This window comes from Macaca nemestrina, chromosome 11, assembly GCF_043159975.1.
Source record: "Macaca nemestrina isolate mMacNem1 chromosome 11, mMacNem.hap1, whole genome shotgun sequence".
In the NCBI taxonomy this organism is placed as follows: domain Eukaryota; kingdom Metazoa; phylum Chordata; class Mammalia; order Primates; family Cercopithecidae; genus Macaca; species Macaca nemestrina.
In genome coordinates, this window is record NC_092135.1 from 69,609,946 (window position 1) to 69,626,303 (window position 16,358).

Consider the following 16,358-nt stretch of genomic DNA (forward strand, 5'->3'; position numbering starts at 1 on the left):
TTATTTTCAAGGCTGATTAGACTTAAAAACTGTCCTTAAAAATGAGTTCCAGAAGCGAGTCTTTTCTTACGTTTGAGAACCTATGAGTTGATTAGTGTTTCTGTTTTGTTTTTGCCTCCCGAATGCATGCATTCGTTTGTTCTCAGGGGTTTATTGAAGTCTGGGAATATAGTGGTATTTGCCTTATTGTGTAATTATAGTATTCTTTGATTTTTCTAGACTAGTTGGGTTAAAATGTAGCAGTCAACAAATAACACTATCATTCCCCTTTTTAAAAATTAATTTTCCTCGTTTTGTAATGATAGTAATTTCTTTCTAGGATTGTCCCTTCTGTGGTATACATTATTTATTATTGCAAGATGTAGCTGTGGCTCAGATAATAGCTAAGAGTCCTTTATAGAGCCTTTTCCATCATTTGGCTTGAAACTATCTTTTGGTAAAAGAAGATAGTTCTGGAATGGAGATATTTATATAATTACAAATTTGAAGTCACTGATTTATTTTGCCTTTGTTTGGCTAAGAAACTGTGATAATATGGTAGCATCACCCTTTGGATTTTTTATTTCTGAAACTTTTATTTCAGAACTGGCTATGTTAATGTATCTATTTATGTCTGTATAATTAGTATTTAGCCTGTTTCTGTAAAGAATTTTTGATTAACATTTTTTAAAAATGTAGTCTTTAACCAAGTGAAATACTGTTGAACTTGTTCAGTGGAGTCATTGGTACTTGAAATCATCAGAAAGGGGGAAAAGCATGTTAAACTGAAAAAGAATTCTCTAGTTCATCACAAATAGATTGATGGGAATTTTACTAATTTTCCTTCAACCCCTCTGATATGTACACTTGGAAAAATTGTTTTTCTGAGTATGAAATTAAGTATGTAATTTAAAGCGTACAAAATTTCTTCTTTAAAAATCTTGTAAACGTTGTGGTACCTCACTATAACTTAATAAACATTTATTTGTGTTTACAGCACAGTAGGCAAACAACTGTTAAGTATTACTCTATTCCTATATCAGTTGGGACTTAGACTAGGGGAAGCCTCACAGTGAAAGATGGACAAAAAGATGAGGAAATGTAACCTAAGATAAATTAAGGGACATTAATATTCTTCTACTTTAGATAAAAATCATTTTTAGCTACTTCGAATTATACATATAGCACCTAGCACAGTGTCATCTACATGTAAACTATAGGAAACTATCTGGTCTTATAGTTTTTTCCTGACAGATTTAATCACAATATTAGAAACATTATGTTTTTATAGTCCTTTGAAATTTAAGCAGTTAGTCACTGTATCTTAGGAAAGAAATATTCTAGTTGTGATTTTTTTCTTCTAATCTTATTGGTGTCAATTAGAATTTGCCATTGAAAAAATAAGGATGATCAGTTTTATACCTATGTTTAAGATGCAAGTCATCATAATATATTATACATTTCGTTACATTACCAAACCCACTGTTTTTACTGCAGCGTGTATAAACATTTAGACCTAATTTTAAGGTTCAATGGATGTGACTATCCTAAAAAACACAGACTTTTAATTAAATACTTATTTCTTTAGTTCCTCTATAACTAGGAACTTGCCTTCTTTTCAGTAGACTATTAAAAGAAGGGCTTTCAGCTCAACATAAACTGTATTAGTCACTTAATATCATACACTGAAAAATTATTTTGAAAAGATACTTGGGATTGGGGACATTTATGGTAATATTTAACCAGAAGATGGCAGTGATGATCCTCCTATACTCCCTGCAACGGTAATCAAAAAGTTTTACAAATGTCATAGCATGAAATGTGCACGTTCAGCTGTTGTTATATAATGTTAAAAGTTGAGGATCTAGGGGAAAGCACTTGCTGTTTATTTTATATACTATGAAAAATGTGTATTTTTCTATAAGAAGGGATTAAGAATATTTTGGGTGTCTGTATCTTTGTCTGTACACTTCAGTTTTTTCTGAATACTGGGGTAAGGAAGTTCCCATAAGTCTTGCCTTGTTTATTTGCATGTGTCACTTTATGTTATGCATAATGTCTAGAAGGCATGCTGTTTTATGGCCTGTTTGCATTTTTCACCCAAATTGCTGGAAACTAATGAACGTTTTAAAGGAGCCATTCCTTTAGCTGCAGTCGTTTCTCTAAACTGACATCTTTTTGGGGGGTTTGGGGGGACTGAAATCATTTTAAACATTACTTTTTGAAGGAAAAAATTATTAGACAAAAGTTAATATTTTAAAATAAATCTTGAGAAACCAGAGATTAAATAACTTAATGAAACATATTTCCAAGTTGAATTTTGGCAGCAATTGTAAATAATATTTATAATCTGGTGATATTAAAAGTGCAAAGTTATAAAGGGGAGAAGGAATGCTCTCCTTTCAAAATTAGTGGCCACATTTGGTGGTGGATGAGATGAAGATGCATCCTTCCATAATCTTGCCTTTTAAAAAAAATTATAAAGCTCAGATGCATTTTGCCAGAAAAATTGCATGAATCTTCAGCATGCGTTGTTAACTTTTTGTCTTTTCCCCTTTCTTTCTGCTGTTCATTTTCATTCATATATTTTTGATTTTTGGTTTGCCATTGTTTTTTTCTTTTTTGTTAATTACTTCATGTTAAATTATTTTTGAAACGTCATAAGCTGAGCAACCTCTCCGTGTAGTAACAGCGGATACCTGTCTATTTCACTATTTAGTCCCTCCTCCTATGTCTCCATCCTCCAAATCTGTGAGCACTCCGAGTGAAGCTGGAAGCCAAGACTCTGGAGATGGCGCCGTGGGATCTAGGTACAGTAATTTTCCTTTTAATATTTTAATGATAGAATGCATTCAGTGCCCAAATACTGTTGATACTTTAAAGGGCCTCTAAATAGTTGTGTCAAGTTAGTCCTAACATTTTAAAATCTAAAATGGTATAGAAATTCTCTGTTGGACATTGGGAGAAAAAAAACTTTTTTTTGTTAATAATATTTTGACCGTCACATTTAATTAGTACTAGTCAACCAGTTTTATGCTAATTATTTTATATTAAAAATAGTGATATTAATGGATTTAGATTTTTCTGTTTAAACAAACTTTGTTGGTTATCATGTGAATGTTTTGGGTGTAAATAGTGTAAAACCTCTCTCTTGTGCTTGATTCCGCATTCAGTAATTGAAAATGTAAACAATTCTGTTAAACAGCTCAATTCTGTTCTATTAAGTCATTAGTTCTACTAATTAAGAGAGTGAATAATAATGCATAAAATGTCAAGAGTAAGGAGTAACTGCTAAGGACAACATTAAGAATGTTTACTGTCAAGTATTCCTGAACTTGCATCTTCCTTGTAAAATTACATTTCGTGTTTGTTTTAGGATCCCGCATACATGTTGGGTCTTGCTTTTCAAAAGTTCAGTAAAATTTCAGCTTTCTTTCAAAGATCATATTGGGAAAAGTATCACTACTTATTCCTCTTTGTCACACGCATACACACACAAAATAGTATTTAATAGTATCATACTTTTTGACTTCTGAAATGAAATTAAACATAGGTAGTCAAAATCCACAGCTGATTAAGAATGCTTATTTTGGGCCAGGAAGTTGCATGTCCTCACCAAGAAAATCTCTAACACACCTTTTAATAAAACATAAACTGTTAGAAGTTTTATCCTTTTTTTGTCTAGTCCCTCTAGTTGAAGTTGCAAACCAGTAATAAATATCTAAAAGACAGGGCAAGAAAAAAGAAGCAAGTGACTAGATGATCTGTAAACTCAATACTTCAATCAGCTCTTGAATAATCAGGTTATCATTAATGATTAAAAGGCACATAAAGCTTGCCAGCTTGAATTTGAGAAGTGCTTTCCAAATAGAACCAAAATTGCATATCTAAGCTATGCTCTCTTTGGAGGTAAATGACATAACTCTTTCATTTAAGAAAAATCAAAATTTTCTTTTTAGAAATAATGTTATTAGCTTATAATATAGTATGTGTTACAGAATAAGGACAATTTGTCTAATGTAAATTCACTTTTATAGGTTAATTTTTTTTTCGTATTTTGTACTTCTGTATTTTTATACAAATATGTCATTATTCCTTTATTTATTTATTTATTTTTTTGCAGACAGGGTCTCTGTCACCCAGGCTGGAGTGCAGTGGCGCAGTCTTGGCGCACTGCAACCTCTGCCTCCTGGGCTCAAACGATCCTCCCACATCAGCCTCCCAAGTAGCTGGGACTACAGGCACACGCCACCATGCCTGGCTAATTTTTGTGTTTTTTGCAGAGACAGGATTTTGCCATGTTGCCCAGGCTGGACTCAAATTCCCAGACTCAAGTGATCCACCCACCTTGGCCTCCCAAAGTGCTGGGGTTATCGGCATGAGCCACTGCACCCAGCCACTGTTCCTTTAGATAATTAATAATCAACTGGCATTTTTAAGTGAAGGGTTTTTTTTTCCCCTTCTACATTACCATAGTAAAAATATTTCCCAATATAAAAAATTACTATATTTATTAAATGTCTTTATTTGATATTATACATTATTTTATGTAGATACTATACTGTGTACATTATGACTCATTGTTCCTGATTTTGAATAGTAGATTATTTTAATTCGGTGTTGGCAAGGTTGCTTTCAAAAGTACTTTGACACCTACTTAAGTTTTTAAAATTAATATGAATTAAAACATGTCCCCATGAGTTTTATGGACAAGCCAGAGATTATTAGAGACCTTTTAGAATATTGTAAATTAATAGAGGGAGTAATGCTGGTAAGAAAAATATTTATTTGTCTATAGAACAAATATTAAGTTACCAACTTTATTAAATACTATGGCTTACCACAGAAGATAAAACATTGATGGTCCTTGCTTTCATAGAATTTACATTGTAGTGATTACATCATGAATTTAAAGATACTGTTGGCTTTATTGAAAAGCCATAAGGGTAGTGTGCTAACCTATGTTTAGTGTGAAGCGTAGTTTTTTTTTAAATAAATTGTAAAACACAAAAATAGTTAATATTTTTTAAAGTATTTGTTCTTGTTAGATAATGAATACAAAATTCGTTTCTTGTGAGTTTAACAGAGAGAAAAATCCTCTTTTTGAGTGAGGTGACCTTACATTTTTCTTTTTTTCTTTGAGATGACATTTCCTTCTTGATACCCAGGCTGGAGTGCAGTGGCACGATCTTGGCTCACTGCAACCTCCACCTCCCAGGTTCAAGTGATTCTCCTGTCTCAGCCTCCCAAGTAACTGGCATTACAGGCATGCACCACTGCGCCCAACTAATTTTGTATTTTTAGTAAAGATAGGGTTTCGCTCTGTTGGCCAGGCTGGTCTTCAACTCCTGACCTCAGGTGATCCACCCGTCTCAGCCTCTCAAAGTGCTGGGGTTGCAGGCTTGAGCCACCGTACCCAGCCACATCTTTTTAACCTTAATATGTACATTGTCTCCTTTGAGAGCACAGACTCACTTGGAAACATTAATTTTCAAGAGGGCTAAGTATATTCTTTTTTATGTATACACACACAGGCACACACGATAATAGAAAATGATGAATTCTACTGAATCATATACAGCTTTCATAGAGGCAGTTATAATTGTGATGGTGATATTGGCAGTGAAATAATGCATTTCTAAATATGTGACATTTAAAAAGAGTGCCCAGGTCTGAGAATGAAACCTAAGGAACTCATATTGAGCAAACACAATGTTAATGTAAGAATAAAGACAGTTAGAAGAAATATAATAGGAAAATGCATGAAGAAATGTGAGATATGTGTATGCACCTGTACATGTAGTTTCAGTTGGCCAAGATGGTCTAAGATTAGTACACTCAGGGAGTAGGAATAGATAAGACATTATAAAATATGCTATTTAAACATGTTTGAATCACTCTGAGTGCCAAGAATTTCTGTTGGGACTGGTGGTAATTTATGAATAAATATAAAAGGCCATGAGAAATGATCTCTCTCCAACTTTGCAGATTAGAAAGCTGCATTACATTTGTTATCTCAGAAATTTAGGAACAATTATTCAGTGGGGTAATCCAGGCCTCTTGTTCCTTTTTTCCTTTCTTTTTTTTTTTTTTTTTTTTTTTTTGAGTTGGAGTCTTACTCTGTTGTCCAGGCTAGGGTGCAATGGCGTGATCTCGGCTCACTTCAATCTCTGCCTTCTGGGTTCAAGCGGTTCTCCTGCCTCAGTCTCCCCAGTAGCTGGAATTACAGGTGTGTGTCACCATACCACACCAGCTACTTTCTGATTTTTAGTAGAGATCAGGTTTCACCATGTTGGCCAGGCTGGTCTCGAACTCCTGACGCCCACCTCGGCCTCCCAAAGTGCCAGGATTACCAGTGTGAGCCACCGCGCCTGGCCCATTTTTCCGTTTTTGATCAGTTTACTTCTCAAGCTTTGTACTTGGAATTGTACTCTATATGCCTGAAGATGCCCCTAATAAATGTAATCATCACTTTGGGAGGCCGAGACGGGCGGATCACAAGGTCAGGAGATCGAGACCATCCTGGCTAACATGGCGAAACCCCGTCTCTACTAAAAAAAACACAAAAAATTAGCCGGGCGAGGTGGCGGCGCCTGTGGTCCCAGCTACTCGGGAGGCTGAGGCAGGAGAATGGCGGGAACCCGGGAGGCGGAGCTTGCAGTGAGCTGAGATCTGGCCACTGCACTCCAGCCTGGGCGACAGAGCGAGACTCCGTCTCAAAAAAAAAAAAATAAAAAAAATAAATGTAATCATGTACATGTATGTCCAGTGCATTTTCAGTACTGGCTGTATTTTGAGGTACAGTCTTACTTGATTTTAGACTAAAATGACATCCTCAACAAGGAATTTTATGTCATTGGTAACAGAGCTCTTACTTACATAATGTAAAGGCTGTTGACAGAACATTCCTTGGAGACCATCTCATAGAACTTTTGATTTAACAAAGCCTAAGCTTGTTGCTATTCATTGCTTAGTACAAAGTAGATCTTCACTGTGGCTGCTTCTTACATTGCATACACATAACCTTGTTTAAATTCCAAGATCTTTCTTTATATTTTTTAAAATGAAGGATTTCTCTAGATTCATTATTATTTTTCTTGATAAATTATACAGGCAGGTAGAGAAACCATTTGTTGTATTAAAACATTGCAGCAACTAAAACTAGTTGTACATTATAATGTCTTACGTAAGTGAAAAATACATTTGACAAAAATGGTAATACTAAATGTATTGTGCTTAACTTTTTTTAGTGGGGACTGTGAACATTATATAGTATCGTACATAATTATCTTATATATTGCTAACCTATATAAATGTCAGTATGATAAAGTACCTTTTGTTCTATTAGTAACTAAGTTTGGCTTAAGTGGAAAAGATGCTCTGTAAGTTACTTAGCCAGCAGGCGATGCTAAAACTTATCACTGAATATTTAGGATTGATATTTGAACATAAAATATTTTTCCAGGGAAAAATCTATTTTTTCCTAGAGACAGAAATCTTTAGTTGTTTTCTTTAAGCAGATGATATGTAAGCCCAAGGCAGTGCTTAACCCGTTGATTATAGAAGGGTCACATTTTGGAAACTTTAGCTATTTTGTATCCCAGTGGGATAGTCTTTGGTTTTATTACCAAAAGGCTTATGTGTTGACTCATTTCCTTTACCAGTATGACAATTTCCTGCACACATTTAATGCTTTGGGGAAGATTAAAATGTTAAAGAGGTCTAAATGTGTTTGTTTTCATTGGGAATCTTAAAATTTCAACCATTTTATAGCCTAGCTTGTTATCCATAAATAATTACTTGGGTTGTGTGACTTTAGTTGTTCTAAAGCAGATCTATTATTATACAATATTAGTTTCCCATAATCTGCACATGATGTCTTTTAACTGTTCTGGGTTGTATGCTTGTATCTTTAACAATAGGAAGCCTATTGCATGCACTAGATGGTTGAGTGACCTGGTGTATTTTTTGTTTTGTTTTTTTATTTTTTTTTCCAATACTAACCAGAACATGTGTTTTTAAATTGTGAATAGTACTTTAGCTTTAGCTATTCATAGAATGTATTTGCTTGACTAACTTATGGCCTTTTTTGCTAATGCTTCATGGTTGTCCTACAACCATTTAGGACGCTGCATTGGGATACAGATCCATCAGTTCTTCAGCTTCACTCAGATTCCGATTTGGGGTATTGAATAGATTTTTTACCTTCCCTGTTTTATAATGAATTTGATTCTTTGTGAAACTGTCCTAATTTTATTTTGCTTAAGTTTATAATATTGTATCATGTAGTAAGGACAAGAGTTACATTTTACTGTGACACCTCATTTATCCAGTATCTTTAGTGAAAGGATATTCTATGTGATGTTCTAGGTACCCTAAGTCCATTTAAGTGTCCAAACTTTTAAAATTATTTCTGTATTTTTAATACAAGTTTTCCAGGATGTATTGAAAAACTTCTCAGACTTTTTCTAATATTCTACATGTAATTGAACCTTTTCAGGGTTACTTGATATGAATGTTAATTTATTTTTCTGTATTAAAATTCACTGATGATTTCTAAGGTTTTGAGAGTAACGGAGATACTGGTCCTTACACTGTTCATTCATTCATTACTATTTATTCATGAATCTAGAATAAAACTATTCATGAATCTAGAATAAATGAGTGAATGAATGGATGAATAGATTATTCATAGAATGTATGGATGAATATTCTTAATATAATTGTCATTGAGCCCCTATGTTAAATAAATAGATTTCTTTCTTCCTTTTATATATATATATTTTTTGCATATTTTCTTAGCGAAACATTAGAAAACTGATGCTTTATAGTTTCTATGTTTATGTCTTTGTTGTTTAGAGTTTTAAAACTTGTTCTTTTAGAAGTTAATGCTGTAAGCTGTATGTATGGTTTTTTAAAATTTTGTTGACATAGAGATAAGATTATTCATCCATTCATTCATTCAATTATTTATTCTAGATTCTAATGCAAATTATAAATGTTTGCTGCTGCCATTTTGCCTGACTCAGATAGCCCTTTTCCCCTGATAATTTACAGCTTCTAAAACATATGAATATACCTTTTGAAATTGTGTCTAAAGTAAGGTAAATAAGCCTTGATTTGAGGCATATAAGAAAAATATGAGTTTCTTGTACATGAACTGGAAGCCCTCTGTATTGGCCACACTGAGGCTTCCCCCCCTGCCTCCCATTGCTTCCTTATTTTCAGTAAAAGTAGCTTTTGGATAAGTGAGGTATTACTTCCCTACCCACCTCCTCCTATAAAATCTTGGAATATTTTGTTTGTTTAATATTATGGTTTTTGTCTGTTAGACTCTGTATGCATTCAAGTTGGTAATTTGTTCCTAATATTGTAGGCTTGACAATATTTTTCCAGCTATGTGAGTGATTTACTTTTTATATAATTTGCATCTTAAAAATCAGAATATAAAGTGTCTTCAAATTTTATTCTTAGACTTCTAGATTACTTCAGGTTACTTAAATTGTCCACTTAATTCTTTGACTATACTTTTTTTCCCTTTCTTTTTTATTTCTAAACTAGAAAAGACATTAAAAAATTGTTACGGCCCACATTTTGGAACATTAATTTTTTAAATGTACTAATTTTATTATACTTTATACTTTATAATACTTTATTATGCTTTATTAGATTGTACAGGGCTTGGATTTAGTTACTAAACAGAATGAAAAGAATATTTACATAAGAAAAAAGTTAGACTACCAGTGATAGCCTGCCTTATATTCTGAAAGTTGCAGCAGTGTCTTTATTGTGTATCCTTTTAAGGCAGCTTCATCACTGAGAACCTTTTTGGGAGTTTGGAAGCGTACTTTATTTGGTTTCGAATTTAAACATCTAATAAAACCAATAAAAGATCTTCCAGATAGCTAATAAAATATATTTTTCTTTTGGTTCATTTTCCTCAGCCACAGCTCTCTTTCATTGTCAAAAAAGAATGTGTTCCCTGTATTTAACTTAAACAGAAGTGACTTTAGTAGATTTATGATATTCAAAAGATCTGTTGCTTTAGTCTAAGTAGAATATCTGGACCTTAGTTTGTCCATATATGAATCAAGGACAGTATTGATCATGCAGAGATTAGAGATTTAAAAGTTTTAAATATTTCATTTTAAAGTCTAAATTGATAGTGTAATTCTCAATTTCTGCCAAATATAAGTAGAAAAACAGCTTTCAGTAGAAACCTGTTTTTCAGTCGTAAAGCTGAATTCTCCTAGTGGCGAGATCAACTAAATGTGGTCTGAGTGATATCCATGTCTGATTCTATAAAAAAAAAACCAGAAAGTACCATATCCCAGCTGAAACCAGTTCTTATAACAACCTTATTCAGTGGTCCACTCTGAAGTTCCTATTCTCTTACTGCATTATTGCCCACACATTTGTTCTAAATAATGAAATTACTTGCCCTTTTAAAATGAAAAATAAAAACACTGAATGATTCAGAAATATCTTTTGCTTTTGCTACCTTCTCATTCTTTTGCTAAAATAAAGCCAATTGTTAATCTAAAATTTCTTGAATAAAATGGATTGAAATTACAATGTTGGGTGCAAATGACTGTTTAATTCTTAATTTTTGAAAATAACATGGTTTGATGTAGTTAAAATGTATTGTTTGTATTTACTCAATTTAGACGAGGACCTATTAAACTTGGAATGGCTAAAATCACTCAAGTCGACTTTCCTCCTCGAGAAATTGTCACATATACAAAGGAAACTCAGACTCCAGTTATGGCTCAACCCAAAGAAGGTGAGTATCTATCCTTAGTATAATTGTCATTGAGCACCTATGTTAAATACATAGATTCTTTTTTTCTTCGTTTGATTTTTGTTTTATTTGTTTTTTGCTTTTGTATTTTGGCATATTTTCTTAGGGAAACATGAGAAAACTAATGCTTTACAGTTTCTGTATTTATGTCTTCATTTTTTGGAGTTTTAAAACTTACTAGAAGTTAATGTTGTAAGCTGTATGTATGGTTTCTTAATTTTGTTGACATAAATTTAAGTCTTTCAGCCCTTATTTTGTCATTAATATATACTGCCTTTAGAAGCCAAAAAGCTTAAGAATGTTCTATTTCTGTCATTGAGCATAATTCTTCCCCAAAAGAGAGTGGGTCCCATAGTAAACAAAGTCATGTAAATTATTTCTGAATAGCACACTGTACCCTGATGTTATTCATACTAATGAACAAATCTAGACTTAATTCTTAAACTTTCTCTTTTATGGTATAGTGGCTCTATTGTGTTGATTAGTTAGTAGCCTGTAATTTGTGTATAATATGGGGAAGTATGCACAGACCTATTGAATGTGGAGACCCTTTGGTTCTTAAACCAGAAAGCATTGCAAATAGCTAATGATTCCAGCATAAAGTACTATGATCTCATTTCCCAGTAAGGCTAATGAATTTATATCATACAAAAAAAAAAAAAGATTTATGTGAGATCCCTAATACACTTCACAGTATCTTATCTGAAGCTTTTGGGGCCACATATGTATTAGAATTCCGAATTTTTCAGATTATATAAAAGTAATAAAACATGTATATCATATGTTAACACTCCAGTAGTATTTTGGGCATTAATATTTTGGCAGCAAAGCATGTGAACATACTGAGTGAGAGAAGTAATGATTATAAATAGCTTTACCTCTGGTCATGTCAGAGTTTACCATCAAATGAGTTATGGATTTTAGAGCTGTTAACAATTTTGGAATAGAAGTTTTATCAAATGTTTGAATTAATGTATTTTTAAATTTTTAATTAAATTACCATGTTTCTCCATTAAGGAAAAACAAAAGTTATATTCATTGCAGAAAGTCAGAAAATACAGGTAAGCAGGAGCAAGGAGAAATCCTTGAAATCCCTGTCTAGTGCCAAAGAAAATCTTTAAAATTTCATATTTGCATATACCTAAAAAAAAATTAGGATTGTGGCCAGGCGCGGTGGCTCACACCTGTACTAGCACTTTGGGAGGCCAAGGCAGGTGGATTGCTTGAGATCAGGAGTTCAAGACCAGCCTGACCAACATGGTGAAACCTTGTCTCTACTAAAAATACAAAAATTAGCCGGGCGTGGTGGTGGGCGCCTGTAATCCCAACTACTCGGGAGGCTGAGGCAGGATAATTGCTTGAACCCAGGAGGCAGAGGTTACAGTGAGCCAAGATTATGCCACTGCACTCCAGCCTGGGCGACAGAGCGAGACTCCGTTTCAAAAAAAATTAGGATTGTAGCTATTTACAACCTTTTGACTTAATAATAGATCATCACAGACACTTTTAACTATTCTCCTTTTGCTGTCCTCTGAGGATGGAAATGAAATAAATACATTAAACTTTTCCTTTCGCTCTTCTCAAAAGGGGATGACAACATTATGATACATATAATTACACTTTCAAAATTTTGAGGAAATTTTGTTCAAGTTGTTTGTTTGTTTGTTTTGTTTGTTTGAGACGGAGTCTTGCTCTGACACCCAGGCTGGAGTGCAGTGGTGCCATCTTGGCTCAGTTCTCCCACCTCAGCTTCCTGAGTAGCTGGGATTACAGGTGCCTGCCACCATGCCCGGTTAATTTTTTGTATTTTTAGTAGAGATGGGGTTTCACCATGTTGGCCAGGCTGGTCTCGAACTCTTGACCTCAGGGAATCCACCCACCTTGGCCTCCCAAAGTGCTGGGATTACAGGCATGAGCTACCGCGCCCGGCCATGTCCAAGTACTTTTTACTTGGCCATGTAAATTTTCTGTGTATTCATTGTTTTTCATTCCTGCTGCTCCATTGGTTGGTAAGATAGCTTTTGTAGATGCAAGGTCCTCATCCTAACAGAAGAAAAACACTGATGATAAACTTGCTTGAGACATAAGCAACTTTTTTTAAAAAGGAAGGAAAGAAAGTGTGGAGCTGTCAGTATGAGAATACTAATACTGCAGGATTCTGTAATTTCTAGAAAATATTATTTTGTTAACTAGTATATTAATTTGGTGAGTATTATGTCTGCCATTTAGGAGCTACATTAGTAGATATGTTAACTCAGAAAGTGAGCAGAACAGCCAAAACGAAGGCACCGTAACTCATTTAAAAAAATAAATTTAGGCCTTTTTTTTCATCTGATAATTTGGAGAATGTATTTTTAGTTACACTATTACACTTATGGTACAGTGCATTTTGGATTGTTTCAAATATAAAGTATTCTGAAACTATTTTGAGTAATGCCTATTATATATATAGTTATACTCAGTTTAAGTGAAGCCTTTTTTTTCTTTTTTTTTTTTTTTTTTTTGACAGAGTCTCACTTTGTCACACAGGCTGGAGTGCAGTGGTGCCATCTCAGCTCACTGCAACCTCCATGTCCTGGGTTCAAGTGATTCTCCCTCCTCAGCCTCCTGAGTAGCAGTGACTACAGGCGTGCGCCACCACTCCCAGCTAATTTTTGTATTTTTGGTAGAGATGGGGGTCTCACCATGTTGGCCAGGCTGGTCTCAAACTCCTAGCCTTAAGTGATCCACCCACCTTGGCCTCCCAAAGTGCTGGGATTACAGGCATGAGCCGCTGCATCCAGCCAAGACTTTCATTTTAAAAAAAATTTTTTTCTAATTACTATAGTGGTATATCATAGAGAATTTAGAAGTACAGAAAGGATATAGAGAGGAAATGTCTTTGATACTGCTGTGTACCACCCATTGTTAATATTTTGGTTCCAATGAATATGTCTCCAAACTTCTTATTTAACTTGGTGACTCAAAATTATAACACCAAGAAGTGCCTACCACATATCAGGCATAGTATGAGACACTTTACATCATCAGTAATGCTGTCACCAAAGCCCTGAAAGTTAGGTATTGGTTTTGTTTACACACCAAGAAGCTGAAACTGAAAGAGTTAGTTTATCGAGCATCACATAGCTAGTAGGCTGTGATTGTAAACCAAATACGACTGATTCTAAGGTGTACTTTCTCTCGCCACTGAAGTAGCAACTCCTGTTTTTCTATAGTAACCTGTAGTAAGTTGTTTAGTTTATATTATCTAGCACTGATTCTACATGTTTATAGATTATTTGCTCTATATAGAGGCACTAGCTTATCCTTTCTTTGGATTTGTCATCCTTTTAGTTACAGGTTGAGGTATATAAGTGAAGGGGAGGAAAATAATGCGTCCTGATACGATGGAGGTATCCTTACCCTTTGGAAATATTTATAAAAATGAGATACTTGGGCAGTATCCTTTGGGGAAAAAATGAGATAATTTCTTTTCTCTATCATTATAGTTATTTTCATGTCAGGACCTCTTACATTAAGTTTCTTTTCCCAAATTTTATAAGTTTTAGAAAGAAGGAAAGAGAAAAACCTTGAAATTAAGGTTTTATAATGGAAACACTGTGTGCTTAACTGTTCTTTTGCTTACCCATCACTTTAATACAGTGGTTCTCAAACTTTGCCTGGTTGGTTCCCATTTAAGAATGATGTAATGAATTCCAAAACTCACCGTAAAACAAAATTGGTGAAATCACAATTGGCGTGTAACAGACAGCAAACTGAACTTCGGTAGGCAGTAAAATCCGTGCAGAAGTAATGTAACTTACCAAATTGAAGGTAAAAATTGGTCATAGACTTAACTCTTATCTTTCTTTTGTATTCTTTTTTTAAATAAAAATGGCCAAGCCTATTCCTTTAAAAAAGCAGTTTTTATTCTGCCTTGTTTTTCTTTTTCCACCTTCTGGCCACCTTCTTGCTTTCAAGTTTACTCTGTAAGTTGGTAGTACTGTCTCTGAACTGCGGTGCTTTGCTGTCTTAAAGCACCTACTGTGAATGAAATTGACTAGTACCACGTGACTTCAGTCAATTTTCTTCTCAGCAGGTGAAAGCTTCTCTTGGCAAGAACGTGGTGCCCACAGATATGCTCCTGAAAAAGTTACTTTCTTTACCTTTTAAAAGTTTTACCTCTTTTGAAAAATGGCATTATTTTTTCTTATTCACTTCTTCTGTATGGATTTTTTTTTTAATTTTGCTATTTTTTGAAAGATTATTAAAGGAAAAAGAAATCCTCAAGGTTACCTAATCTAATCAGCTTGTTTATCTCTGAGGAAACTGAGGTTTAAGGGGATTAATTGGTGAGCCTGAGTCCACCATCTGAGAGAATATCAGGCATACATCCAGAAACTGGTACTTGATTTCTAGTGAAGTGCCATTTCTCTTATTCCATTTCACTTTCTTATCTGTGAAGGAGTTTATAATTACTGTTGGTATTGGCTTAGTAGCCAGATATGTTTTCTTCAATACCTGTTGATTAGCTTCATAGTGTGTAGAAAATTATTATATGTGAATATCTTGTAATCACTTATTGCATGATCTTAACATTTGGAATTCACTCCCAGAAGACCAGATTTGTATGCCTTCTGGTTAATACATCGTCCTTATCTAAAGCACTTTGGGAGGTTGAGGTGGGGCAGATCACCAGAGGTCAGAAGTTTGAGACCAGCTTGGCTAACATGGTGAAACCCCATCTCTACTGAAAATACAAAAATTAGCCAAGTGTGGTGGCACACACGTGTAATCCCAGCTACTTGGGAGGCTAAGGCAGGAGAATCGCTTGAACCCCAGAGGCAGAGATTGCATTGAGCCAAGATTGTGCCATTGCACTCAAGCCTGGGTGATAGAGTGAGACTCTATCTCAAATAAATAATTAATTAAAATGGATTTTTAAAAGATTCTGGAATGAATAACACATTTAATAAATTAGTTTTAACCCTCAGAGGACCTATGAGAATATAAATATAATTGAAAATTGAAGCATTTGTTCTTAATCTTGATTGAAAGACTTTAACCAGCATATCTGAAACCCTAGCCTCAGAAAAATGTAATATTTGATGAGATCACAGATAACATGACCTATGTAAGAATGCTAATACTGCCAAAATGAAACCCAAATTTTATATAAAAAGGACTGTGATTGGTCAAGGTGGTGTGCACCTGTAGTTCCAGGCACTCAGGAGGCTGAGACAGGAGGATCACTAGAGCCCAGGAGTTTGAGGCCAGCCAAGGCACATAGCAAGACCCTATCTCTTAAAAAGAAAAAAAAAAAAAAAAAAAAAAAGGCTACGGAGAGACAAATTTTGTGTTAAAGGAAGTGGTATAATTAAACTATTAGTTGTTTCTTATTTCCCCCCCAAGCTAGCATTATATCTATATTGAAATCATTTCTGATTAAAAAGTCAGCTGTGTATTTTTCCCTTGTTGAAAAGCCAAAGAAAGCCAAGTGACCTTGCATCTTCTTCTAGATGGTGTAAAAAAAGAAAAGGAATGGATTCCATTGATACATTCATGAAGCTTTGTCCCAGTGAAGATTTTCTTTAATATA

The 16,358-nt window shown here is 34.2% G+C and overlaps 1 protein-coding gene across 19 annotated transcripts in view; it reads left to right on the forward strand.

Moving 5' to 3' along the window:
- LOC105483243 (dynein cytoplasmic 1 intermediate chain 2) overlaps positions 1–16,358 on the forward strand; it is a 61,772-nt gene that overhangs the window by 17,160 nt on the left and 28,254 nt on the right. For 4 of the 19 annotated variants that reach the window (XM_011743991.3, XM_011743990.2, XM_011743993.2 and 1 more), the window contains exons 4-6: positions 2,645–2,789; positions 8,105–8,164; positions 10,647–10,762. In XM_011743991.3, the coding sequence (XP_011742293.1) occupies positions 2,645–2,789; positions 8,105–8,164; positions 10,647–10,762 (321 nt within the window). Of the gene's footprint in view, positions 1–1,954; positions 1,973–2,644; positions 2,790–8,104; positions 8,165–10,646; positions 10,763–16,358 lie in introns of all 19 variants that reach the window. The other 15 variants (XM_071072934.1, XM_011744000.3, XM_011743999.3 and 12 more) reach the window with 5 other exon arrangements.